The 26,805-nt window shown below is 41.4% G+C and overlaps 1 protein-coding gene across 2 annotated transcripts; it reads right to left on the reverse strand.

The window, feature by feature from the left end:
* Positions 1–635: 635 nt before the first annotated feature.
* Positions 636–26,480, reverse strand: mpv17 (mitochondrial inner membrane protein MPV17). Of its 2 annotated transcripts, none has more exons than XM_080452945.1 (8): positions 26,454–26,480; positions 23,812–23,889; positions 12,768–12,883; positions 11,155–11,247; positions 7,725–7,820; positions 1,605–1,637; positions 1,433–1,485; positions 636–1,054 (listed from the first exon to the last, which is right to left on the reverse strand). In XM_080452945.1, the coding sequence occupies exons 2-8, from the start codon at positions 23,882–23,884 to the stop codon at positions 985–987; spliced, it is 534 nt and encodes a 177-aa protein (XP_080309071.1). In that variant the 5' UTR covers positions 23,885–23,889; positions 26,454–26,480; the 3' UTR covers positions 636–984. The 2 variants fall into 2 exon arrangements, with proteins under 2 accessions (XP_080309071.1, XP_080309072.1); XM_080452946.1 differs by having other exon boundaries at positions 26,450–26,480.
* Between the last annotated feature and the right edge of the window lie 325 nt (positions 26,481–26,805).

Raw genomic sequence — 26,805 nt, forward strand, 5'->3', positions numbered from 1 at the left:
AAATGTGTCTGACAGAGTGGTGCCCAATTTGGTTTCCCAACCCGTTTTGATCTTATGCAAAGCAGGAGTTGCCGCTGCAGATAAGAGTTTATATAAAAAAGAAATATAGCCTTTTGATAGCAGAGTAACTGGGAGAATATGGTCAATACCCGAAGCTGGCGGAACCTGTGGGAATGATAAGGTGTTTAGAGGAGACCAGATGGAAAATCTCCCATCAGTTTTGCCCGGTTGAAATTGTTCATTATTGCATAAAGGTGTAGCTTAAGACAAAGAGGTCCAGCCAAAATGCTGTCTGATTTGTTGCCAAATTTTTTAAGTGGAGATAACAAAAGGATTAGAGGAGTGCTGCCTAGGCTTAAGTGGAAGACACCTGCATACCAAGGCTTTTAAAGATGAAGAGTGACAGGATGTTAGATTCCAATTGAAGCCAGCTATCCTCTGTATCTGAGATCCAAAGTGCGATCTTAACCAAAGTGAGTGTCTTAACCAAAACACAATTGATCTGTCCTCTTCCCGCACTCACATCCAGTCTCCTGTGGCATTTGAACTGTCAACCACCTTGTCTTCTGGGTTTCTCTCCGGTGTCACCACTACTGTCTTCCAAGCACCAGTCTATGATTTATTAAAAGGCCATGGAGGAAAGGAGTTTTTAATGTAAAACACTTCTACATTCAACAGAGTCAACAGTTTCCAAATGTATTGTACAAGAAGATGCAACAATTAAAATGTCATACTGCAATCGTGTTTCCTAATATAACAAAATAACTTGAGTCTCTCAAGTGTGAATTTGTCATGATTGTACAAACACTTATCCCTAACCTTTTACGAGTGACTCGTCAGTTTTCTACGCTGGAAATAATTAAGTGCCCTAAGTGGGCTTTGGAGCAGAACAGTCCATATCGCACTACAAGTGAGTGTAAATATCATCTTCAACACTGATTGCTGTGAAGGTGTGAGGTAGGGAGGCTTGACTTGACTGGGCCTTCACATCTTATTGGCCTTCCAGGATAGGTAGGAATTCCAGGCTATGGCCACGACCTGGACCACAGCCAATCTGCAAAGAGAGGAGTCTTATGTTTGGAGGGTGTGCTTGGGTTGAGATTAGATCACACCACATGTACAGTACTACTATTGTGTCACAGACCTTCTCCTAAACTAAAGAAAGAGCCGTTTTCTTTTTTTGTTTTTGTTTTATCCCACAATGAAATGATGTTTGAGAACATAGGCAATATCAAATCAGGGTTTTCATTGGTAGGAAAGATAGAAAGTTGTTACTGGACTGAAAACCATTTCATAGGAAACTTAAATGCCAAATGATTTGTAAAAACGTAACATGGCAGCTAAAATGTTTTAGATGACATAAAAAAACATGTTTGCATTATTCGATAGAGCATATTGATATTATGCTGGCAGTCAGCTTGTAGACCCTTACCTGTGTTGCAGTGGAATGAAATAAAAGTTGGCCATCTGAACTGGTGGCCATAGCTGAAAGACAGAATTTCTATATTGTGTATTTCTTTACATTCATAAAACAAAATATGCAAAGTCCATTCAAATGATATGCAGATATCAAAGTGAGAATCAATGTCATATGGAAAGCTTACATAGTAGTTTGCGACCAAGGCATCTGTGTAGTCCTGTAAAGACAGAGAAAGTATCAATTATTTGCATCATAATAAGTTTTAATGGTTTGTTTAGTGAGCCTAAATTCTTTGGGACTTCCTGGCAGGTACAGTTTTACTGCTTGTTAGAAATGCCTAAGAAGCAAGAGAGTAGGGAGGCTCAGGGGAAGACAGTGTAGGAGAGACAGGCAGTAGGGAAGCTGTGGGAACACAGTGTAGTAGAGACAGGCAGTATGGAAGCTGTGGGAACACAGTGTAGTAGAGACAGACAGGAGGAAATCTGTGGGAACACAGTGTAGTAGAGACAGGCAGTAGGGAAGCTGAGAGGGAGACAGTGTAGGAAAGGCAGACAGTAGGAAGGCTCTGGTGGGAAACACTCCAGGTCTGTGGGAGTATGTGCGCTCCCAGAAAGTGAGTGTCTTAACCACAACACAATTGATGGGCATGTATCGAAAGATTTTAATTGATTACTGTGCGTCATCTGTCCTCTTGTCCTACACTCACATCCATTCTCCTGTGGCATTTAAACTGTCACCCACCTGTCTTCTGGGTATCAGCTGTTTCGCTCCGATGTCACCACTACTGGCTTCCAAGCAACAGTCTTATGATTTATTAAAAGGCCATGGAGGGAGGGATGGGGGCTCCATGCACCTCTCCTAGTCCTATCTTGACCACCATGAACTGGCTGCATCCACAGCTACTTGAATTCATGGTAAAACCCCAACAGGTCCGTATTTTACACTCACAGTTAAATTGGCAGGGTAGTAATTTAACACCTACCATTTCACCATTGAAGTTACGGATCAGTGCTTCGTAGGCCAACATATCTGCCATGTAATATTATACACACACCTCATGGTTTCAATAAAGAACCATTCAATTAAAAAGTTATACTTGCATGCAAAATGCATTGCTATGCTACAGTGTTCGGCTGTTTTTGAGATGCTTGGAAGGGCACATTTACATGCATTGATTAAATAAAGCATGAATTCAATCATTTTCCAGTACCCTAGTCCAAATTCAAACACTCACACGCACTGAGACAAACACAACCAACATAAACTGATCCTAACTCACAAAATGTCCTCTTTTATCGACTTAAAGGTCAGCTCAACGTGTCTTGACATATAAAAACACAAAGTCAATGTTCCAATGGGTTTTGGGTTTATTTCTTGCTGCTGGTGTTTGTTTGCTGGGGCGTAACTGTTTTTATAATTATGAGCAAACAAGGTACAATGCCACCTGAGCTGAAATTGCTGCTGCACTGTAAAATTGTCAGGTATAATTGAACTCCCAAGAGTGTACAAATGTAACCAAATGGACCCGTAACACTAAGAATTTTACAGTGTGGTGATCCTTGTGTCAGTGGGATAAGATGTCACAATTATTCCTACTCTTTGGAGAGCATATATTGGGTCTCAGTGCCTTAGTAGTTGTTTCCGTTTCTGTTATTTAGATGCACATGCGCGACACGGCATACAACCAAGTATGAATCAGGTATTAGAAATTATATTTTACATGGTAGGTAAAGAAAGCAAGTTGACCATCAATTTGAGGCAATTATTAAAAAGAAAAAAAGATTACCCCTGAAAAGGTGTGTCTCATCTATTGGGATCTTAATCACAACACACATAATCTTGGGTGGATTCTATAAAAAGCCAACAGCACTTAATTAATTGGTATGGTCTCCATCAGGCACACTGCATGCCCTTGGCCTTTTCACTGGCGGGTATGGGTGGGGGGGGGGGGTGAGGGGGGTGCAAAATTATTGTAGATTCTTTGACGTTAGAGGCGCGATGCTAATTGCAAACTGCTGTGTGCTGGACTCACAAAATAATCTCTAAACTCATAAATAATTTTTGATGATAAAAAAATATTAATAAAAATAAAGAATTTGTAGAGCAAAACGGCTTTCATGCACAGGTGTGTTTTACTTTACTAAGATGATACTGACTGACTGACATGGTAATTGGGTTGATGAAATCTGCGGACAATAAAATTGTCTTTCTTCAAAATAAAATAGCTGGCTTTTCTTGAAACACCATGGCTTGTTTTAAATGAATATCACACAAAGCAGCTTTTATTCAGTAAGTTGCAAATAATTTGTGTCCTTACTAGGCTCACGAACAACAACTGATGGAACCAACACTTGAGAGTTGCCGAGTTCAAGCAGAATCTTCTACTATCAAGATATAAATAAAGAGATAAGAGCGTCATGTTGGTCCACAGGCCTATTCAACTAGTGGTCAGAGGAAAGTGGCCAGGAAAGGCCATAAAAAACACTTGTGGAGCATGATCCAGGGTGTGGACTTTATTTTCCTCTTTAGACTGCTCTTCCGTCCAGCACCTAAGATTTTATTTCGTACTATTCAGCTGGCGGCCCATGGTTAACTCTTTGACGGCCAATGAAGAGATTTCTCGTCATATTTTGCTAAGGTGCAGAGACTGCAGACTGCCAATGACAAGATTTTGTGTTTTCAGAGGTTTTATGCTAGGTGGCGCTGTTCGCTAACCTATGAGTCACCATTTGACTCCCAGTGAAGCAAAGAAGCAGCAAATCACGTGATCGCAAAATGTTAATGGATTTGGAAAAATAGCTTTTTATCTGTTTTACTTTTTGGCGAAAACAGCCTACATTCAACTGCCAATATCTATGGAATGGAAGATCGGGACGGCACGCTCCCCCCCGATTCTACGAGACTCGTATACGTTTTTTAAAGTGATCGGGGGATCGATCATACTGGGGATAAATATTCTATGATTTTTCAAAGGTTACTGAAAACACTTTAAAATCGCTGGCAGTGGCTTAGCAAACAATGTTTTATTTCTGGCAGTCAAAGAGTTAAGATCTGGCCTGTACAAATAATGTTAGTACATTGGTATTTTATCAGTTCGTTTACAGTAGCACATAGTCTGTAGTTAGGGGTTAAATGTCTTGCTCAGGGACACTTCAACATGAAGCCAGAGGGATCTTCTGAGACAGCAGCTCTTCCTCCTAAGCCACTGCTGCCCCCCTCTACAATACTTATTGGCTCATAGAGGCTTAATTTCTTTGCTGTACAAAAGTTTTCTTATGCTGGAATTTTAAATATTGATACATAGATTGTGTGTACCAAGTTTAATGCAGATTGAGCAAAGATCATAGGAGTTTTTAAACATTTCCTCCTTCATAAACTATACTGTATGTATTGAATAAGAAACCCACGTGTGTACAATTTCATTACTTAATATGGGCTCAATTTACCACAAGAACATTTGCTGATCTTACCCCATGGCTACTAAACAAAAACGATATAGAACTAGAAAAAGTGCTCCTCGGAACACAGGTCTCCGCCAGGTCAGGTATGTTATTGTGGGCCACTAATGTTCGGAATTCGCCAATTAGGATGAAATAGGAAAAAACGGACAGATCCGTCTTGATCACATGATCATAGAGATAATGTGTACCGATTTGCATGATGTTTGGACAAAATCTGTAGGAGCAATATGACAACATTTATTTTATAATCGGCCTTCTGGTGGCGCTATAATAGAGCAATGTGAAACATTTGGGGCAGAGGTTCTGCCTTCAGGTTGTTCAGGTCTTAATGGGTTAAACAAGTGGTAGTCCATTTATGGCTGCCAGAATTTGGGTGACGTGTGCTTCCCAGTTTTTGTTATTTCACGACATTATCTTCGTCAGCACATGTCATGCAATGCATTTATGTAGGTCTATTGTCTGTCCAAGCATCATAATATTGGTATTAGGTATGTTGTAGTTCATCACATTGTGATGCACTGTTAGCTTGTAGATTAACTCTTTTGGGCAGGCGAAACGGTCTCCCTCTGGGCTCCGTGACAATAGCTCTATATCACTCCTAAAGCAAAGCTGATGATGTTAGCATTCCACCTCAGACATAACAACAGCAGCTACCCACGATGACAGCCAGCCAAGACACTGTTACACCGGCCCTGCCAGCTACCCAGAGCCTGACAACAATTAACGAGGGGATCGAAGTCTGAACAGCCAAAGTTGACGCCAGTAATGGGCATCGAACTGCCAGCACCAACACCGTCAGTAACAGGCCCAACAGAGGAGACGCTGGCAGGCGTGTGCAGGCTTTTACAGCGGCACAACAAGGACCTCTTCCCTCTCTTCGGCCTATGCAACGACCCTGCCATGTTCAAGCATCTGATGGACACAGTTCTGGTTCATCGCAGCCGCTGTGTGGTGTACCCTCCTTGCCCACGCACATAGCGAACTTCGAGATACTGCAGCTCTGGCCAGCTTCTGAGAGGTGTTTCAGGCCATTCACCAGACAGGTCTCCATCTTCATCATAACCTGGGGAAATCCCACTTTTTGTGGTAAAATGTGATGTTCCTGGGTGACGTGGTAAGCAATGTAATGTGTAATGATATGTGTAGGATTTTTGACACTGACAAATACTCTCTTGAGTCAAAAGTTGTTGGTCAGTACTGTGTTTCGTTATTTCTTATCTTGCAAAGCCATGAAAAAGAAATGCTTTTATACTTTCCCCCCCACAGAATTCCAGTGTGCCTTCTCCTTGATGTTATAGTGCTGTTCTATTTTTACAAATAGGATACACTTAAACTACTTCATTCCTTGATAATCAGCTACTGTTGGCCACTGAGCAGCTCCACTGCTTCCCAAGTATTGTTCTCTCCTCCAACAACAACTTGTCCCAGACTAATTTTCCCAGCTTGCCCAGAAAAGAAATGTTCCTCCACACATCACCATCTTCTGTTATATACGACAGAAAGAATTTGACAACATTTGACATGCCACAACAGCCTACCTTTCTTCTCACATTCACTTTGCACCAGGCTTGCAGTAAGGAACCCATTAGTCTGTTGTTTTCTGTCTTTTCTGACATTTACCTGATTGGCCTTTCAGGTTCTTTGTTCAGGCTGTGGCTCCATACCATTGCTTGGTTAAATAATCAATGATCAGTCTAAGGTGAGCAGTGGAATGGTGTGTGTGAGTCAGCTGGAGACACCCATCTGTGCCAGCAGCACCACCACCAGGATGCCACCCTGTTCTTACTTAAGTGTACAAATATGCATGCAGCTTCTTATCCACACACACACACACACACACACACACACACACACACACACACACACACACACACACACACACACACACACACACACACACACACACACACACACACACACACACACACACACACACACACACACACACACACACACACACACACACACACACACACACACACACACACACACCCCTTCAAACATGAGTCACCCGAGATTGCTATTTCCACAGTCCCATCCCTCTCCCTCCATCCATCACAGGAAATGGCTTCTAATAATAATGAAGACAGAAAGACATGGGTCAGGTGGTTCCTATGAGCTGGCTGACAGAAGAGGACAGCCTCCTGGGGGAAAAGGCCTATTGCTTCATTAGCAACAGCATGTGTCCCAAGCTAGATGCCTCACAGATACATTATACCAGATACATTATACCAGCTCTCAGAGTTACAGACCTGTGAGGGTCCATTTGGAACCCCCTCAAGGAACCCAGAGGGTCCCTGGATCCCACTTTGAGAACCACTGTGTTATATTGTAGGTTCAGTGCCCCAGGAGCTTACTACTGGGCTGGCCTACAAATATTTGAGCGGCCAAATCTACCATCTAAAGTTTTCAGGTGTGAGGCAAACTCTTGATTTAAACCCGAAGAACCTATTATTGTTGTGATGTGCAGTATTTCCATTTTGTGTCAAGAATTGGTGCCATTCAACCACCAAAGCATACCAGCCTGTTTGCACCACAATCTTGAGTTTGTACTTTGTACCCAAGAAAAATAATTTGATGTTTAAGAAGAGAAAACAATTTCCTATACAACAAACAGATAACACCATGCATAAGTGATTACAAACCAAGCGTAGCGGGGAAAAAAGAAGACCAAGGGGTCCCTGGTGGACAGTCAACTAAATATAAGTATCTTTCAGTGGTTATGGTAGTGTAATGACAAAAAAAAATCTCAGTACTGCTTGTGTTTGTAAAGCTTTGTATGAATTCAAATAAATACACATGTAAAAAGTGGACTAGTGATAAATATAACAAAGACATCTCACCCTCTTCAGCTTTGCAACATTGTCCTCCAGTGTTAGTCCGTTCAGAGCTCCAGAGATACCCAGGAAGCCCCCCAGGAAACAGGGAGCAAAACACAACTACACAAACACACACAGTAAAATATACTCAATGTTAATTTATCCTCAGTGTTATGTATTTATATTTGCATGTCTGTATGAGTGTGTGTATTTGTGATTGCATACATTAGTAGTTCTGTACGTGAATGCATGGCATGGAAACAATTACCGGTGTCATAGGCTATGAGGGTTATTATTGTAATATTTAGTCTTTGTAACTAAATATCAACAACAACTCCAAATCTTTCTATTACACCTGAAGATAAGGCACATTTGTACATGTAACCCAGGCAGAATGGAAAAATATCCCTTATGTATTAAATGAATGCCTACTCTCTGAATTAAAATGTACTCACTTCATTACTTTGCAAAACCATTCAAGAGAGTGTGATCAGTGTTAGTAAACAGAAGCTTTGCAGTTAGAAGGTCAGCCTACCTCCCCCCCCCCCCGCCCCACACACACGTCACGTTACGCAGTCGCTTGAAATTCCCAAAGACAGAGGGCCCCATTCTCAGGCCAAAAATTCCCCGTTAAATCGGGATAATGGACCTGCGCCGCCCCAATAGGTTATTCTAGCACCTGCTCTACCCGTCACCATTATGCCGACGCCGTTATTTGCGCGTGGAGGTGTGCCTGTGGGCGTGTTGTTGCTATATCCCCCACATTGCAATTCTACAGACACACATGGGTACGGCTTGGGGACGGGGGATAGTGGATTCTAGAAGCACCCGCTGGTTTATAAAATCACCCGTCAAGTGCACACAGACACTACAATGGCTTTGTGCGTTGGACCATGAGCCGTGTTGCCAGCCTTGGAGAGAAATAAGCAACGCAGTCCGCAGGTCTATGAAAACAAAAAGAAGCAACTCTAAGGCCACATGAGCACTTCAAACTACTAACTAGAGCTTTCATATCCCCTAAATATCTCAGCCAGGCTCGACTAATAATTGACAAATTAGACCCAGCCCAGCCCGTCAGTCATTTTTCTAAAGAAGCCTTATTTCTCATTAAATCTTGGTAATATATGAATGATCTGTGTGTGAAATGCGCTCTTTCTTTGTACAACCCCATGCTCACTCTACCGCAAATGTGCTCTCTCTCTTCATATAAACCGATGCTCACTCTACCGCATATGCGCTATCTCTCTCTATACAACCCCATGCTCACTCTACCGCAAATGTGCTCTCTCTCTTCATATAAACCGATGCTCACTCTACCGCATATGCGCTATCTCTCTCTATACAACCCCATGCTCACTCTACCGCAAATGTGCTCTCTCTCTTCATATAAACCGATGCTCACTCTACCGCAAATGCGCTATCTCTCTTCATACAAACCCATGGTCACTCTACCACAAACGCCACCACCACTCCCAGCGGGGTCATTTTGATTCTATGACGGCTGCCGTCTAGTTATCATCAGTGCCAGTGTTGTGAGGAAAAACAACTAACAAGCAACCAGGTCTAGGAAAACCAGCCCAAAAGAAGCGAGTCAAGCGACTATGGGCCACATGAGCACTCTAACATATACATCAGCTATTTGAAAATAGCAGATCTACAAGCTCACAACGCCTCCCATGCAAACGCTACGTTCATGACCCCCCAAAATAACCATATTTGAACTGGGGACCCCCCCATTTTGTTTGACTCGGTTCCACAGATAAATATTGTGAAAATAGCAGATCTACAAGCTCGCCAGGCGTTGGGTGCTCCATTGTGGTCTCGACCCACAGGTTGAGAACCACTGCATTAAAAGCTCCAAGCAAGTTACATGTCTAGTATGTTGTTGACCACGTAATGTAATGTTTTTGGTTTAGTGATAGGCTACTCCGTGGCGCGCGCGCGCCTCATTGTATGCTGCCCAAAATAACAGATCTGTAACTGTCGACACGACATGACGCAGCGCCGTTGATAGCTTGTATGTCTGTTATTTTGGGTAGGCGACGCACATACGCATCGCAGCAATGTGTCTGGGTTTGAGAGGCTTTGATTGATGTAAACTTAAAGTTTAGCTCTGTTCGGGATTACTGAACAAAGGTGGATGATGAAAGATAACGGGGACAATATGGATGTAAGTTAACTTTAACTGCGTCACTTCAGAGGAAACTATGGAGCAACTTCAGAGATGTTTACACACCCCTGGAATCCATTAGAACGGTGGAAATAGAACGATAACAGCCAACGTGAGTACATAGGCTATAGACCTTTCCTAAAACTGTCCAATTTATTATACCCATGTGCTACTGTTTGTCTGTGTACCACGTAGGAGCGTTGTCGCAACATGATGTAATTAATTATTTGGGAGCAGCCAGTGTGTACCAATAGTATACATATTTTAAATGGCTTTCATATACTATTCCGGATCTGACTAATATGACAAGCTTATTGTGAACACAATAGGCTACAAATTAATATAAAAATGTATTTGGATAAAATAAAAAAAAAGAAGGAAAACAAGCCCAATGTGGCTTATAATAATCAGACCAGGCAACAGTGCAGACAGGTAGATAGGCTAGAGCATATATTGGATCGGGATGACGGCTAGCGCAGTCTTCTCTTAAAGGCAATGGCTTCTGGCACGGTGATTGGTTTTATCATTGTAACGCCCAAACCACACCTATGCATAATGTAACGGGTAGCTCAGGTGTTTGGCGGGTGAGGGGGGTGCCATAGAATACCGAATTTTGCGGGGAAACGCCTCTTGCCTAGTCCGAAATCCCTAATTAGTGGTTTGTTCAAATCTGGCTCTGAATAGAGCCCAGAGCCTCCAGGTGGTGCCTTATTGTTTGCCTGTGGGTTACCGGGTTTGGAGAAAGCTGAGAGGGACATTATTTACATCTATGAGAAGCCTGCTCTCCTCTCCAAACGAGAATGAATCTGCCCAATGGAAAAGGGCAGCATGCAAGACTCATTGTCCTCTTAACATCCTGCGTATTCAGCCGCACACCACTGCATCATGGTATTGGGGATAAGCTACCGTATGTGCATAACTTTAGTCCTGAGTTTCCAAAAGGCGTAGAAGGCTCAGAGGTAGTTTTGAACTGGAAATACATACAGTATGAAGGTGTCATGGGTTTCCAGTTCAAATCTACTGTTGAGACAATCAAACAAAGCTATGGGAAAATGAACAGGAAACGGGCATGCCACCTTCTGGAAACCCGGAACTACAGTTATGCCCAGAGCCTGGCCCCACAGTCACTTCTACTACTACTAGTAGGGCCTACTTCCACCATCAACAGTGGTGCAGCAAGGAATTTTGTTACCTTGATGGGTTGTGAAAAAAATGTCCCACTTATGACATTACAGCAAAATGGCTGCCATGTAAATATGGTCAATGATCTCTCAGATGTCTCACCTGGTCAACAAGCATTTTCTTCATGGCAGCAGTCTTCGTGCCTCCAACGACCAGCTTGTCTAGGACCCTGTACCAGCCTCCTACCAATGGACCCTGGTGGGGAAAAGAGTCGTGTATAAGTCAGCTCCTGGCTCTTGGGAGAGGAAAACAACCTCACGACAATGCATAATGCCTGATTTATACCTGGTTGTGCATAGTGTCGCACACCAGAAAAAGCTGATCTACAAACTATAAGCCCTACTGTGGTCGCACTGTGAGCGCGAGTAGGGCTGTGGTTTAGTTTGGCAGCTCGGTCTGAAAACTCCAATAGTTTATGTACAGAAAATGCACGAATCTGACAAAAATCTATGAATTTCAATGGTAAGGAATAAACAGAAAAAATATGAACAAGAGAAACGTGAAACACAGTAGAAAGCGAAACAATAAATAAAAATAGATTATTGTGAGCCTGAGGCTTCTTATTTGTGGCAGCGGAGCTTAGTTTCCAGGACAAATATGTTGACATGTTGTCTATCTATGGAACCTTGGACAATAACAATAGCCTGTTGTTGTGATGTAAGACGATTAGGGAAATATAAATACACTTTGATTGCGTCTCTGTGACGTCAAAACTTGATAATAGAAATAAAAAAAGAAAAATGGCGTGAGGTGAGAGTGACTACTGCTGGTGTCAAAACATGGGTTTAGAAATAACTCACGACTCCATGGGGTGCTCCACGGAGTGAATATTTCCCCCAGGCTGGGTTGCCTAGGACTACGTATGTAAGTGGATTTCAACTGTCAGGACCTGAGGGGGGGGGGGGGGATTGCATTTACGACATACAGTGCAACTTTTCGCATTTGTTGTGCCCCTATGGGCAGAAGTGAAAGTGCTTTTGGAAGCGCAGTCTATAGAGGCCTCTCAACATGCAATTCCAATTGGGGTTGATTGGATGTTGTGTTCATGATATTATGTTTGTTTTGTTGTTGAAATAGGCCCCTCTCACACATTTTCGAAGCCAATTACAATATCAAAACCTGCTCATTGTCACATGACTTCCGAGTCAATAAACCAATATACTCTGAATCCAACCTTTTATACTTGCCAAGCAAAAGAGATCAGTTTAATAGCGGAAATGTGGTTTTGAATTTTTCAGTAGGTAATTGGCACTGGTACTGGTACTTGGAGGTAGCATGTATCAAAAAGCTGTTTACACTGGTCTCACAAGGTACCAAAGAGAAAGGCCACTGTAGTGACTCTGTTAGCACTCTTTTCATAGTCTTTGTCGATCATCTTGTTTTCAGTTACCTAGTAGGCTAGTAGGCTACATGCAAAATGTATCTGGCAATAAAGCTGTTTCTAATTTCTGAGTTGGCTATCAGCACTGTGAGTCAAGCTTGGGGGTAAAGTTCTGAACAAAAACCAGCAACCATTATGAAGTTTCAGTGGTGAAGTGCAGGCATTTCAACTGAGGAATGAGGTTACAGCACGAGCCTGTATTGCATGACAACCACACATATACACACTTATGAAAATTCCAAATATATTGCTTCTATACCAGATTATAGCTCGTATGGTTATATTGACGACACCACCAATGAATAGAGGAGAGGAGCAGAGAGGAGAGACTCACCACAAAGAAAAAACCTATACTCATCATCTTGGCTGTCCGCTGAACACTATGATTGGCCAATCCCCTCCTCTCAATCAGCTGCTGGGAGATGACATCACCAACACCCACCAATGACCCTGGAGGAGAGAGAGAGAGGGGGATGTGAAGGCAAGGCGAGTGTATTTGTATATAGCATATTCCAACAAAAAGGCAATTCAAAGTGCTTTACACAAAAGATTAAAAGCATTAAGAAAAGGCACAAAAGAGCCACATTATAAAATTAACACACTTAAAAATTGTTATAGGAGAAAGAATAAGAAACAAACAAAAGTAGAGAACATTGAAGGGTGAGGAGGAGGTAACAGAAAGGAGAGCAAGAAAAAAAAGACGGAAAGAGAATTATGATTAGTGGCATTATGTCACCTTGTATTACATTGTGTGCCAATGCTTAGTGGGCAAATCAAGCCCAGGCACCTGCCAATGGAGGCACGAGCACACACACACACACACACACACACACACACACACACACACACACACACACACACACACACACACACACACACACACACACACACACACACACACACACACACACACACACACACACACACACACACACACACACACTCTTTATTTGCCCTGAGTGAGAGGGTGACAAGAGGAGCAAGAGGGTGATACATTTGTGCTAATTGATCATCTGCCCTAAGGCTAATATGGCAAAGTGTACGTTGTCTCATGGGGTTATTGTCTGATTTACATTATGGCTTGGTTGGCATGATTTGGGGAAAGGTTTACCTTCGAGGGACTACTAGTCAGGGGATATTAGCCGAAAAAAATCCAATCTTGGAATAAATTCCTTACCAAAAAAAATCTTCACCAATGTGTTTGTAAAAGTGTCTAGTAACACATCTCACAAAGACTCAAATGCAGTTTCCCTAGGGGGATTTTTGACAGCTGCTGAAAGTTGGGGTACCCATAACCTTATGCAGGGGCAAAAAACTAAATTTTAATTCTGTTTTAAGTAGCATGTGAGGGGGCAAACTAGGGTGTTTTTATGATTCTGAATCCATTGCAAGCATTTGTTTTGCACCAAAACCACTCCTTGGGCTAAAAACAGCCGAATCTCAATAGGCTTTTTACACAAAAAGTATACCTGGAAAAGGATGGCTATGGCCGTTTTTAGCCCAAGGATTGGTTTTGGTGCAAAACAAATGCTTGCAATGGATTCAGAATCATAAAAACACCCTAGTTTGACCCCTCACATGCTACTTAAAACAGAATTAAAATTAGATTTTTCACACATAAGGTTATGGTGGGTACCCCAACTTTCAGGAGCTGTCACAAATTCTCCTAGGGAAACTGCATTTCAGTCTTTGTGAGATGTGTTACTAGACACCTTTACAAACACATTGGTGAAGATTTTTTTTGGTAAGGAATTTATTCCAAGATTTTTTAAATATACCCTGACTATACAGCATGTCAGCTGAGGGCTTCAAAGAATCATCCTAACTTTTCAGCCCTATTCACCACTCCTAAACTCCCAGCTGCTAACGTTTGGGGGTTTCTTCGCTGATGAGAGACAAATTTTGTTCAATGGGATGGAAGGACAGCAGGTGAACTGGCTGGGATACTGAGAGAACTGAGGAATAAATTGGACATTACTTCCTCATTACTGCTGCCAGTAGGGCTGGGCCATATCGACTAAAACAAATATAATGAAATTCCTGACAAAATACCTAAATATTGATATTGTGATGATAATGCCATTTGTTTTTTCTTTTACGTTTAAAAATATAGAAAACAGCAGGTCGGCTATTTCAAGAATAAAATAGGGCTTACTTGATTAAAACCAGGAAAAGACAACACTATGTCTTATCTAAAATTCCAGAGATGTAGTCTCACATCACAATATCAATATAATATTGCTATATTGTGCAGCCCTAGCTGCCAGTGATAACTTGACTGTGCTGTATATGGTAAGACACAGAGACAGCTGCTTCACTTCCTCTAGTGTCTAAACAAACTGAACAAGCGGCAGAGGTTTTTACTTCATATACTTTCTGAAGGATGAGATGTTTTCTCTCACTCTGCTGGAATTGTACTCCCTGCCCTGATTCCTACTGTAGAAAATATCTCTTAACACAATGGCAGGTGTGCGCGCGTGCACACGCGCACACACACACACACACAAGCGCGCGCGTCTTAAATCAAGCGCACTATTTAGAGAACATTCTCGTTAGGTGGGTTCACAGTAGTGTTTGGAGAAGTCGGTATACTACTTTTGACAAAAGATTTCAAGGTGGCCCAAGCCTTAATGCTGCCAAAACAAAATGTACTGTAGATGTATTTTGTGTCACTTTTTTATGTTTCATTTCAGGAGAGTGTAGAGGTAGGGAAACCAAGGGCAGAGAAGGAGAGAGAAGAGACATACAGTACGAGACAAGACGGAAGTCGGATTTGAATATACATTTACATTTGTCCACCTCATATTTGACAGTTAAAACCATTTGCAAAGCCTCTGTGCACTTCGCATCTTTAGAAAACCATGGCAAAGGGCAGTTTACCTGTATACTATAACACTGTGACAAGGGCCACAAACTATGAAGTGGAGTAAAGAAGTCAAGTCAAGTGATGAGAGTTGAGATACCAACACTGTGAGTGAGCAACTCCATGTTGGCAATGGTGCATGTGTGTGTGTGGCCTGTGTGTGCCACTCTCTGATTGTTTTATCGACCTTTCCGGTCTATAGTCATAGGAGAACGCATGGTTGGTGTCAATAGTGCAGAAAATGAGTGTTGAAATGGTTTTAAATATTGTTGATCCATATGTATTGAGAAATGTATAATGTATGGACAACACTACAACACTAAAACTGATTGATGCGAGTTAAAATATACACTATGTACACTAGAAAATAAGTGGATATATACGGCGTATACCATACCACTGCAAAATGTGGATATATTTACAGTTTTCAGTATTACACACTGTCAAACTGAACAGGGAGCAGACATGGTTTAACAAAGCTCCGTGGTGTTATGATAATAATAATAGCTCAGATTATAGCGCTTTTCTAAGTACCCAAAGTCTTTCCATAAAAGAAAAGGAACCAACTTTATTAAGAAAACACAAAAGAATAAAAAGAAAAGTGCTAGATAAAAAATGATAAAAGGCTAAGCATGGGTTGGGGGGACATCTTAACTCGACCTCAGCTGGGAGAGGCTATCCTGAAGATATGGGTTTTGAGTGTGGTTTTGAAGGAAGGGAGGGAAGGGGCGTCTTTAATAGGGTTAGGGAGTGCATTCCAGAGGGAGGGGGCAGCAATAGAGAAAGCCCTATCCCCCCAGGTACGGTACTTGGCGACCTCCAGGAGGTTGGCTTCACTGGACCTGAGGGAACGGGAGGGGACATAATGTTGGAGAAGATCAGAGAGGTAGGGGGAGCCAGATTATTGAGTGCCTTGTAGGTGGTAAACAGGATTTTGTATTGGATTGACCGACACAGGAAGCCAGTATAGGTCATGGAGGACAGGTGTAATGTCATACTGTTTATAGACTTTTTTGGTGTAGCCCAGTTGGACAATGGTCGTGACAATGAACATGGCCGTGAGAGGGCCTAATGTTTACACTTAAAAGCAACTTTTAGCTCACAAAAAATGAGTTCCATCGCATTAAGAGGCAAGGATCAAGCGCTGTGTATGTGTGAGGGAAACAAAAACAGTGTGTCAACCTGAGCAGGTTAATGTAAAGGAACAGATCTGCAATATGGACATAGAACTGCTGGCTGTGGGAATGAGGCCATATTTAGCATGTAACTTTTCATACGCCATTGTCATCCCCATCTACATCCAACCAAGAACCAATGCAGCGTGCGACCTCCCAGCCTAACCGAGCTCAGCAGCACTGCACACATCCATCACCCCTACTCCTCCCTCTGCCCAAGCAGCCCCAGGCTGCTGCAGATGTTCTACCAGTTAGTAGTAGCCACTAGCCAGTGTCCTCTGCTTTGTCGTGGTCTGTTTGGGGGCGTAACATCAACTCGAGGACACTAACAAACAACAACCTGGCGAGGAAGACTAGTTCTGTAGTTGGGAGTTAAACTGGACAATCTGGTGGTGGTTGTGGAGAGGAGGATGAGGAGGAAGCTGGAAGGACGACTGGGATTTACACTTAAGTATTAAGTTCGGTTCGTTCTTTTCCCCACCTAGTTTTGAACCACCAAAAATGAATTGGTTCAGATCCCTAAAAGTTGGTTCGGAACAGGGGAACCAAAAAATACTTGGTTTTTCTTGCCCTGAACTGTGAACCAAAGTGGCCGTGTCAATATTCTACAGGTTGGAAGATGCAGGTGCGATACAAACAATGGTGCACAATCATCTTTTAAAAAACAACAGTGCAGTGGTGCAATTAATTTGATAGTTAAAGCTGTCTTTGTTTGGTTGCACCATGTAAGATTCATCTTAGGTGGTATAAAGTCCACACTAATCATAATATATTTGTACAGAATATGACAATTTTCCTTTTCTGTGTTGTTGTCACTTTACATGAACAGAATCCTAAACAGTCAGACTTATCAATCTGGGACAACTTTCTTGCCCATACCGTTAATGCAAATTAGGACTTCATATTTTATTAACAATCAATTGATAGACTAACGCTATTCAGGTTGGGGCTGTTTAGTTACATCTATCTAAGGTGATCACTCTAGATCATCATCGTAATTTACCGCTCAGGGAATTAAGTAGTTGTCAATCAATGTATTGTTTTTCTGTTATGTAGGCTAAGCTTTTTTGTAGGCTTAATCGCGCAGTGCCAGCGATGTATTTTGTCTCACAGAGTCGGAAAAAAATGTCTCAGTAATCCTCATCTCTGCTCGTGTAAAATGAAAGTGCGAGTATATTTCATATACTGTACATTTAGAAGGAGTGTAATCTGTCATGAATGTGTTGGTGCAGCAGAAACTCCATATCATTTAAGTTATTTATCCAAACAAAGCATGCATGTGTGCCTAAAACACACAAATCAACTCAATATCCACTTTAGATAGTATATACATGGGGTATATGCATTCATAACGGATTGACAGCTTAAATATCTTACAATAATGGTTCTATTTAAAAAATGTGTGCAAAGATTATTTTGGAAAACTGTAACTGCCATTGACGATTGAATTTCCACCGTGAAATATACAAATGTCTATCTGCAGGCTGTAAACACAACGCCCTCCGTTCATGACGTAGCCTATCCTTGATTACAACGGTTCTGCTTATAACTGGTGGGAAACGCAGGGCCGGTTCGGGCCGGTTTGCTAGAAAGCACCAAGGTTCCAAGAACGGAGCTGGTTCTAGAACCAAAGTATACATGTAATCAGCCTCATATATCATCCATTCACTGACGAATGACGATAGATGTATGTTCATATCTCTGGTGATAGATGATGTACATTATATTGACGCCTATATCAATATCTATCAATATCTATATTTATTAACAGTTGTAAATTATGCAAAGTCCAAGTGAAAATGGCTAGGTTAGACTTAAGTCTACCTATTTTTATTTTATGTTTATAGATAGATACTTTATTTGTCCTTCATATGACAAATTATGTCTATGGAACCAACATGAAAAAACATCTGCCTTTGGTGGTATCCTTTTAAGTCATTGGCTGGCCTGGTGGCGGTACGGAGATACTGTCATCTTCACCCTACGCACCGCTGTTAATAAAACACACAGCACTGGTTAAGAATATAAGCTGTACCCAGCTGGCTAACCTTTCCTTAAAATGTCAGAGGAGATATGAGAGACAATAAACATGTATTTCATGTGTGATTCATAATCTGACACTTTCCACTGGTGTAAAGTGCTTGGAGAGAAGTGTCTTAAGAGGTAAGAGAATAATCATCTTAAGGTCACCGACTCCAAACTGCTTCTCTCCCTGGCGCTGATGACCACACACACACACACACACACACACACACACACACACACACACACACACACACACACACACACACACACACACACACACACACACACACACACACACACACACACACACACACACACGTTTAGCAAACTTTGGGGACATTGCATTGACTTATATTCATTCCATAAATCCTTACTCTAATCTATTCCAAACTCTATGAACTTCAGTAAAATCCAATTGGAGACACCAATTTTATCCCCAATTAGAAATTTCCTGACATAGGCCACATTTGGGGACATGTGAATATGGATATAATCTTACAATAAATGCACTGAATCTCTGTACGTACGTATGTATGTTCATATGTATGTACGTAAGTCTGTAATTCACATATCTCGAGAAACGTTCGATCGGCCGACTTCAAATGTGACACACGCGTCGCAGACGACCCGAGGGAGTGCAGTGCCCGACATTGAGTCGGTCGGATAGGAGGTTGTCCAGAACCACCAGAAAAGACTCAAACAAATGAGCCAATTGATTGCCATGACAACCCCAGCCTTAGCGTGATTGGGCCAGAGCCTTCTATTAGAGAGTTGCGCCAATGAGGGGTCAGAAACAGCCTCGGTCACGTGGTTCATGTAGCTGGAAATAGTGACAAGGAGCCGTCGACTTCAATGCATTCCATGAACTTCCAGTTTAGGGATTTGTCACTATTCGCCAATGTATGTGTATGTAGAAGACCTGGCCCGAAGAAGTGAACGGAGTTGGCGTAACTCTCTAATAGATGGCACTGGATTGGGCAAATTCCCCACACCTGCCAATTGATTAGTTTGTCAGTCCATTTTTCTCAGTCAGTTTGCACACATTCTCCACAGATGTTTACAATTGCACAAGGACTTTCCACAACTGCCGATCCCCCCATATGCCCATATATGGATGTGCATGCCCATATATGCCCATATACTGATAACATCAGGGATCTCCATATATAGGCATAAAAGGGACAAGTACAGACAGATATAGAGATCTCCATATATGGGATATATATATATATATAAGGGATACAGGCAGACAGACATACAGAGATCTCCATATAGGCACAAAAGGGACAAAGACAGACAGACGGGTGCTATGACAACGGGTATAACGCGTAACAGGGTGGGGCATATAAAAATGGATTAGATACATATTTTGCCATCAATCTACACATAATACAAGTGACAGCAAAACAAAAAAAAAAATTAGATTGTGCACATTTTGTTATCAGAAATCGGCCATTAAAAAAATAAAAAACTTTTGAAACACTTGTAAAATCTTGTATGGGGTTTCTGGCACAAAATATTTCCCGGGTCCGCGGCCAAATACATATTAATTTAGGGGTCCTTGACAGGAAAAAGTTTGAGAAGCACAAGCACTGTTCTAAAAGACACCTTGACTGGACAGACACAATAATGTCAACGGGGGACAAACACAGGCCAGATACAAAGTACCAACACATTCTGGGTCAGTGCAGCAATGTAAAGGGATTGGGCTGGCAGAGCATCTTGGGCATTAAGCTAATGAAAAAAAAGGGACCGGTGGCACCAGGTGTAGAAGAACTACATGGAAACTAAAGCTGCAGTATTGGAGCAACACATACTGTATCCTAACATGCCTCGTCTCGCTTATTTGCCACATTGATACAGATCACGCTGTATCGTTAATTCACAAACACATCTGTACACGTTCTCTGCTCAGCTCCTCCTTTTTATGCCGGCAGTGGGTGCATATTTAAATCTTGGTCATTCATGTGCATTTCAAATCATCCTTACGGGACAATTTTCACACTCAAAAGTCAAAACAGCTAACACAGGATTTTACAGTGTCGCGCAATGAGGTTGCTTGTAATGAAATGTGTCATAAATAAATTCACGCATTGTTATTATCTTTAGTCTATATACAAATATGAAATGGCCCATATCCCATTATCAATGAATCACACAACCGTGTGTGGAAATACGGTGGTGGATATGCATCTTAAGATTCCTGCCTCCAGACGAATTTCTTCGACAATACTGTACTTGCTCTCTTCTCTCTCTCACACACACACACACAGCATACATTCTGGAAGCTCTACCTCTCCACCATACTCCCCTTGTACACCAATTGTCTGTCTAATTTTGCTTTCCTGCCCACTCTCCTCTCCTTCTCCACCAAGTCCAAAACAATGGTGATGACTCATTGGAGTTGGTAAGAGGTAAGGGTAAACTTCATTGTCCCCAAGCGGAACTTGGTCTTCACATAAAAAAAGCATGAGAAATGTTTGCCACGATGGTAGACAGTTGCGTCACATAAAACATCTTAGACATAAGAGATATTTGACGATACATTTAATATTGACAACGTGAAGACTTAAGGTCCTTACACACCGGGGCGATTTTTTTCATGCTAATAATACGTTTTTTTTTTAAACCATAAAGTCAATGCAAGCTTCCACACCAGTTTCGCGGAGCGAAAAAAGCGTCTTTTAATTATTCGGAACGAGTCCGAATTTTGCGTATATTCGCATATTCGCCGGTGTGTAACCGCCATTAAAGTCTTAAAGTTTAAGAATGAAAGTACTAAGTGTTTATTTATTGCTCTATTACAATAAGATTTCGCAGCTTGCTGGAGGCTGGAACAAACAATATAGCTTCAAGTGGTCTAATTTTCACAATGATTTTGAGAGTCCACAATGATCACTATGACTGCCGACTGCTCGTACAGGCTCTGTATGGGCTCATGAGCCCTTACAGCCTGTATATAGTATAAAAGACTGTTATAATGGTGCTCGGGTGGCGCAGTGGTGAAGTCCCTGCCCACCACAGAGGTTGTGGGTTCAAATCCACCGTGGTGCATCCGGCTTTATCGGGTGTCTGTGCGAACACAATTGGCCCGTGTTCGTGGGCGTCACTGCATTATTCCTACGGCCTGGGGTGGCACCTGTCAGCAGGGAGTGTTGGGCGGAAGGAGTAGGACGAAGGCCCTACGTCCTCCTGGTGGGGGCTCCTCACTGGCAGGTGAGCCAGTAGGATACAACAGCAGTGACACACAAAAATGTATGTGGGGAGGAATTCATTGGCATAACGACTAAATTGGGGAGAAAAAGGGGGTAAAACATTATTGGCTACTCTAAATTTAAAGGAAAAAAAAGGGGGAAAAAAAGTTATAATCATGTTGTTTTTTGCATGCTGGCAAGCTGCTCTTCAACGACATAAATGTTAGACCTTGAAGTCTTGTCACGACTCCAGCACCAGCTGACCTTTTCACACTCCCCAACATTCCAAATGGGTCCAAGTTTATTTCCTGTTGCATTGTTTGTGAATATCAGAAGCTGACAGAAAATAAACTCAGACCCATAAGCTGTTCCCTAGCAACACAATTCCAGTGACAAGGTCTACAGGGAATTGTCCATTCACACAAGCACAGGCACCTACTACAAATTCTCAGGAAGGCAATACAATTTATAGTAAATATACTATACCTGAACAGTAAACGGTGCATTTATGTAGCAATTGTATCTGCTTTACAATGTGCATTGCATTCACCCATTCACACAGACTGCGGAGAAAACCATGCACGGTACCAGCCTTTTTTTTATTATTATTATTTTTTTTTAATATATAACTGGGCACTAGAGAAATGTAAACTTGAAGTCTTTGTATTTTTGGCATTTAGCAGATGCTCTTAATCCAGAGCAATTTACAGTAAGCAAGGTAAACAAGGTAAGATCGAGGTAAGATCATAGGTAAACCAAGAACCTATCATCAGTCTAAACAGTATAATATCAAAAAATTAATAATCTGTACTTTGAAACAATACCCACTATAGGATGCCAGGTCTACAAATGAATCTGGCATCGACACGTCTACACAACATGCTATCTCTAAATTACATTTTAGCCTTTGTATAAGCCTGCAAGGTCGTCAAGGGTAGGGCAAGTGCTCCGGCAAGTGCTACGGGCTAAGGTGGTGTCTGAAGAGGTGAGTCTTCAGATTACGGCGGAAGATTGGGAGGGAGTCTGCAGTTCTAACTGCAATGGGGAGTTTGTTCCACAGTTTGGGAGCCAGAAGGGAGAAAAGTCTGGGACATGTGGAGCGTTGTATATCTTCTGATCGCTTGGCCACTGGAAGGCATTTGATGTTCAGCAGTCTACCCCCAGCATTGCATGAATTGCCAATGTCACCAGCATCATTGTGGGCCACAATTTTCAAAGCATTCAAAGACCCCCCCCCCCCCCCCCCCCGTCATGGAACAGCAAAAATAGCAGATCTACAAACTTCCAGCACATCAGGATGCGGGTTGTGAGCTTGTAGAGTGGCTATTTTCACTAAAGTATGTGGTTAATGAACCTGTCTGTGCAACATCAACAGGATCCAAGTCTCAGGAATGTGTTTACATGAAGTGATTATTATACCACACAATATCAGCGTCTTTTCATACTGTATACACCAGACCAAATAGCTCTACAGAAGGATACTCAAAACACTGCCTACTGCTGCCATCTAGTGATTATGAAATGATATTACACTTGATGTTTACAGTAGCAGCCTAGGCTCATGCTCCACTACTACTACTGTTCTACAACAGGGCAATTAATAGATAAGAAACCAGTTAAATATAGTGTCATTGTTCAATTGTGAGCTTGTCAGCTTTGACAGATTTATGACATTGTATTTGATAAAATGGTTTCATGGACTACTGACAGATTTATGAAATTTCCTTTTATGAAATTTTGGTTACATGAACTACTACTCACTCCACTGCCACTCACTCTACAGGACATGGTAATGTAGGTACACAGTGAAAGCCTCTGTGTTCATTTTAACAGAGAGTTTGACCTGACGAAGAGCCTTGGCACAAAATGTCATCAATTGTACTGGAGCATGAGTGTGCAGGCTTTATTCTTTAAAACTCTGAGAGTGTACAAATGTCCAAAAGAAATTAATGCATTTTCTGAGAACCCAATAGGCCTATAATGCAGCCATTTAATAAAGCAGGGTTTGCTTACTTCACAAGCCCTATTCATCTGTTTTTCCATCTTGTCCGTGTTTTTATTTATCAATGTATCTACACTACAGTGATGTCTCTTAAATATTAGCATTTTCGTTTTTCTTACCGGCAGTCACTATCTGGACAGACCATGGGTACTTGGTCATCAAGACCTGGTAGGATCTCCACAGGCCTGCCATTCTACCTGTATGAAACACAAGCATGTAGGTAAATCAATAGCTTTAATAATCATTATGCACAGAAAAGCCCTCAGTGTTAATTGTCTCCTCCAGGCCGAAGGTGTAGCAGAGACATGCGTGAGTGCGTGCGTGCGTGTCCATCCGTCTGTCTGTCTGTCTGTTAGCAGCTTATCTCCAGCACCGTAGGGCCGATCGCAGCGAAACTGCACACACACTTCTTGGATGCCAGCAGAACCTCTGCCCCGAATTTTTCAGATCAGCCCGTTATAGCGCCACCAGGAGGTCGATCTTTTCTACACATTTTGTCCAAACATCATGCGGTACACAGTATCTCTATAGCGAAACAGGTCTTTCAGATTTTCCATATTCCATCCTGATTGGCTAACAACAAGGGAATGAACTCTTTCTCATGCTATTCAACAAAAATGTGGAAGGAGTAAAGGAGTGTAAAACCCTACTCACTTTCAAAACTGCCTTAAAGAATCACCTTCAGGAGGCTGCAATTCCAAATTGGCCCCTGTCAAAGTCTTAACCTACCCCCCCCCCCCCTCCCCTCCTGCTAAAACTGTCTATTGTACATATTTCTTGTTTTTCATACCAGTAACCTGTAAACTGATTGTATGACGTTCTGCATAGTAGTGTATATTTGTATGTCTTCTTAAATGTCATCATGATTTGAGTGCACGGGGATCTCATTTTAAATAAGCCAAGTGCTTTTATGAGCGATCCAGTTTAGAGGACCTTGTATTGTGAATTGTACTTTTACCATGTCTTTCTAAATAAAGTATTCAATCAATCAATCAATCAGATTGACATCTAAAGTTTTCAGGAGTGGCACGTTAACTTTGAACAAAATGCCTCAAATCATGAAGGCAGCGCCAGATTGCGGTGAAACTTTGCACGCACATTCGCCCTACATTGAGGAACAAATGCCACCCGTTATGACATTGCCCTATTATAGCACCACCAGGAGGCAGATTTTTGCAAAACACATTTATTGATAATACTCCCACAGATCTTGTCCAATTCTTCAGATTCCATCAACATTGCTGGCCCACAATAACCTAACCTTTTAACCTAATTAACTTTTTTCATTTTCTTTACATTTTTTTTTTATCGTATTTTTTTTTTTTCATTTTCAAAAATAAAATATTAAAAATAAATGAAAAAAGTAATCGAAAAAACACGGCCCCTCGCGTATTAGGAGGGCTGGGTGAGTCACCAGAAGCAAGGACGGGTGTTTTTGATGAATCTAACATGTTGAAAATTGAGTTTGAAGTTATAAGGGTTTGTATAGGAAGGGGGCGTGTCTGATAAAATGAATATCAAATATCTAAATAATGAATCAAACAACTTAAAAACGGTCTGGAGGGCTCACAAAAGCCTGAGTAGAAGATAAAATGACCCAAAGTTTTTTTTAAAGTGAAATATCCCTTTAAGGCCGTTAGGTCAACTCAATGAGCGTTAGCAGCTGCCTCTCGACACAACGCTCTCAATTAGAGAACATAGACAAAAACTCATGGGCTGAGTCAGTGACGCTAAATATGAAAGCTACTATTCTAAATAAAGTAACGCTTATCGTATACAGCAACGGGCATTGATTCTTAACTTTTTAACAGTAGTGTAAAGTAACTAATTGTACATTGACTCAAGTACTGTATTTAAGTACAATTTTGAGACATTCTTACCTTTTCTGGAGTATTTCAAATGTTATGTACTTCTACTCCATCTTAGAGGCAAATATTCTACTTCACTCCACTACAATATATATATATAGTTACTAGTTATTTTGAAGATTAATGTTATCATTACAAAACGTACTAATAGGGCTGAATTGGTTAATTAAATTAACCAATTTATTCAGCCCTAAATATTTCGGGCCATTTGAAAATAGCAGATCTACAAGCTCCACAATGCAACACATTGTGAGCTTGACTGTAGATCTGCTATTTTCAAAAGATTTTTATACATTTGAAAACGTGTGAAATGGGACATTCTTCATAATGAGTACTTTCTAGTTTTAGGTCCTTGTACATTTTGATACAAAACATTTTGATTAAAAAGTACTTTTAATCAAGTACATTTTGAATTCCCGACTTTTACTTGTAACAGAGTATTCCAGTGCTGTACTCTCTCTGTAGTCATAATTATTCCCTCGCGCACGCGGACATACACGCACGGTCACAGAATGAATTCTTGTGGTTACAGGGTGTACTATTTTTTCCACCCAAATTTTGGTTTGAGTATACTGCGAATGCGGTGTATAGTAAAAGTATAAATACTGCCATTTCTATATAGCAGTATTGATACTTTTACTTAAGTAAAAAATGTGAGTACTTTTTCCACCACTGATCAATCCTCTATTTACTTAAGATTTGACAACCGTCTGGACTTAGAAGACTGCTAAGTCAGTCAGTGTACAAACATAACTGTTACTTTATTCTCGTGTTTATTCATGACGCTACACTGAATGAAACAGGCGATAGAGTACAGATAAGTGGCGCACTAGACTAGGCTACTGTATCACACAGAGAAACTGTTACATTGTAGAAAATAATCACACACATGCCTGTTTCTGTTATGTTGGCTCCTCGGCTCCAACGATTCCAATCCAATGACACTGCCTAAGGTTATTTTTTGTCGTGAATGCTTCCCGTCAGACAGATACCCCGGGAGAAGATCAACTTGTATATATCGTGCAAATTTCCAGTGCTTTTTAAAAGCACAAAACATTAGAGTTTGAAAATATGTTTTCGACCGGTGATTAGATATATTATCTTTAAATTGAGTATACAGCCCGCAATAAACATCAGTCTAGCAGTTAATTTAAGGCAAAAAGTACCAAATATACTGATCATAACGTCACTTCCACCGTAAACATCCAAAGTATAAGTACATTGCCCTCTAGTGGTCAAACTCAA

Source organism: Gymnoscopelus braueri (assembly GCF_963280865.1).
Source record: "Gymnoscopelus braueri genome assembly, chromosome: 16".
Taxonomy (NCBI): domain Eukaryota; kingdom Metazoa; phylum Chordata; class Actinopteri; order Myctophiformes; family Myctophidae; genus Gymnoscopelus; species Gymnoscopelus braueri.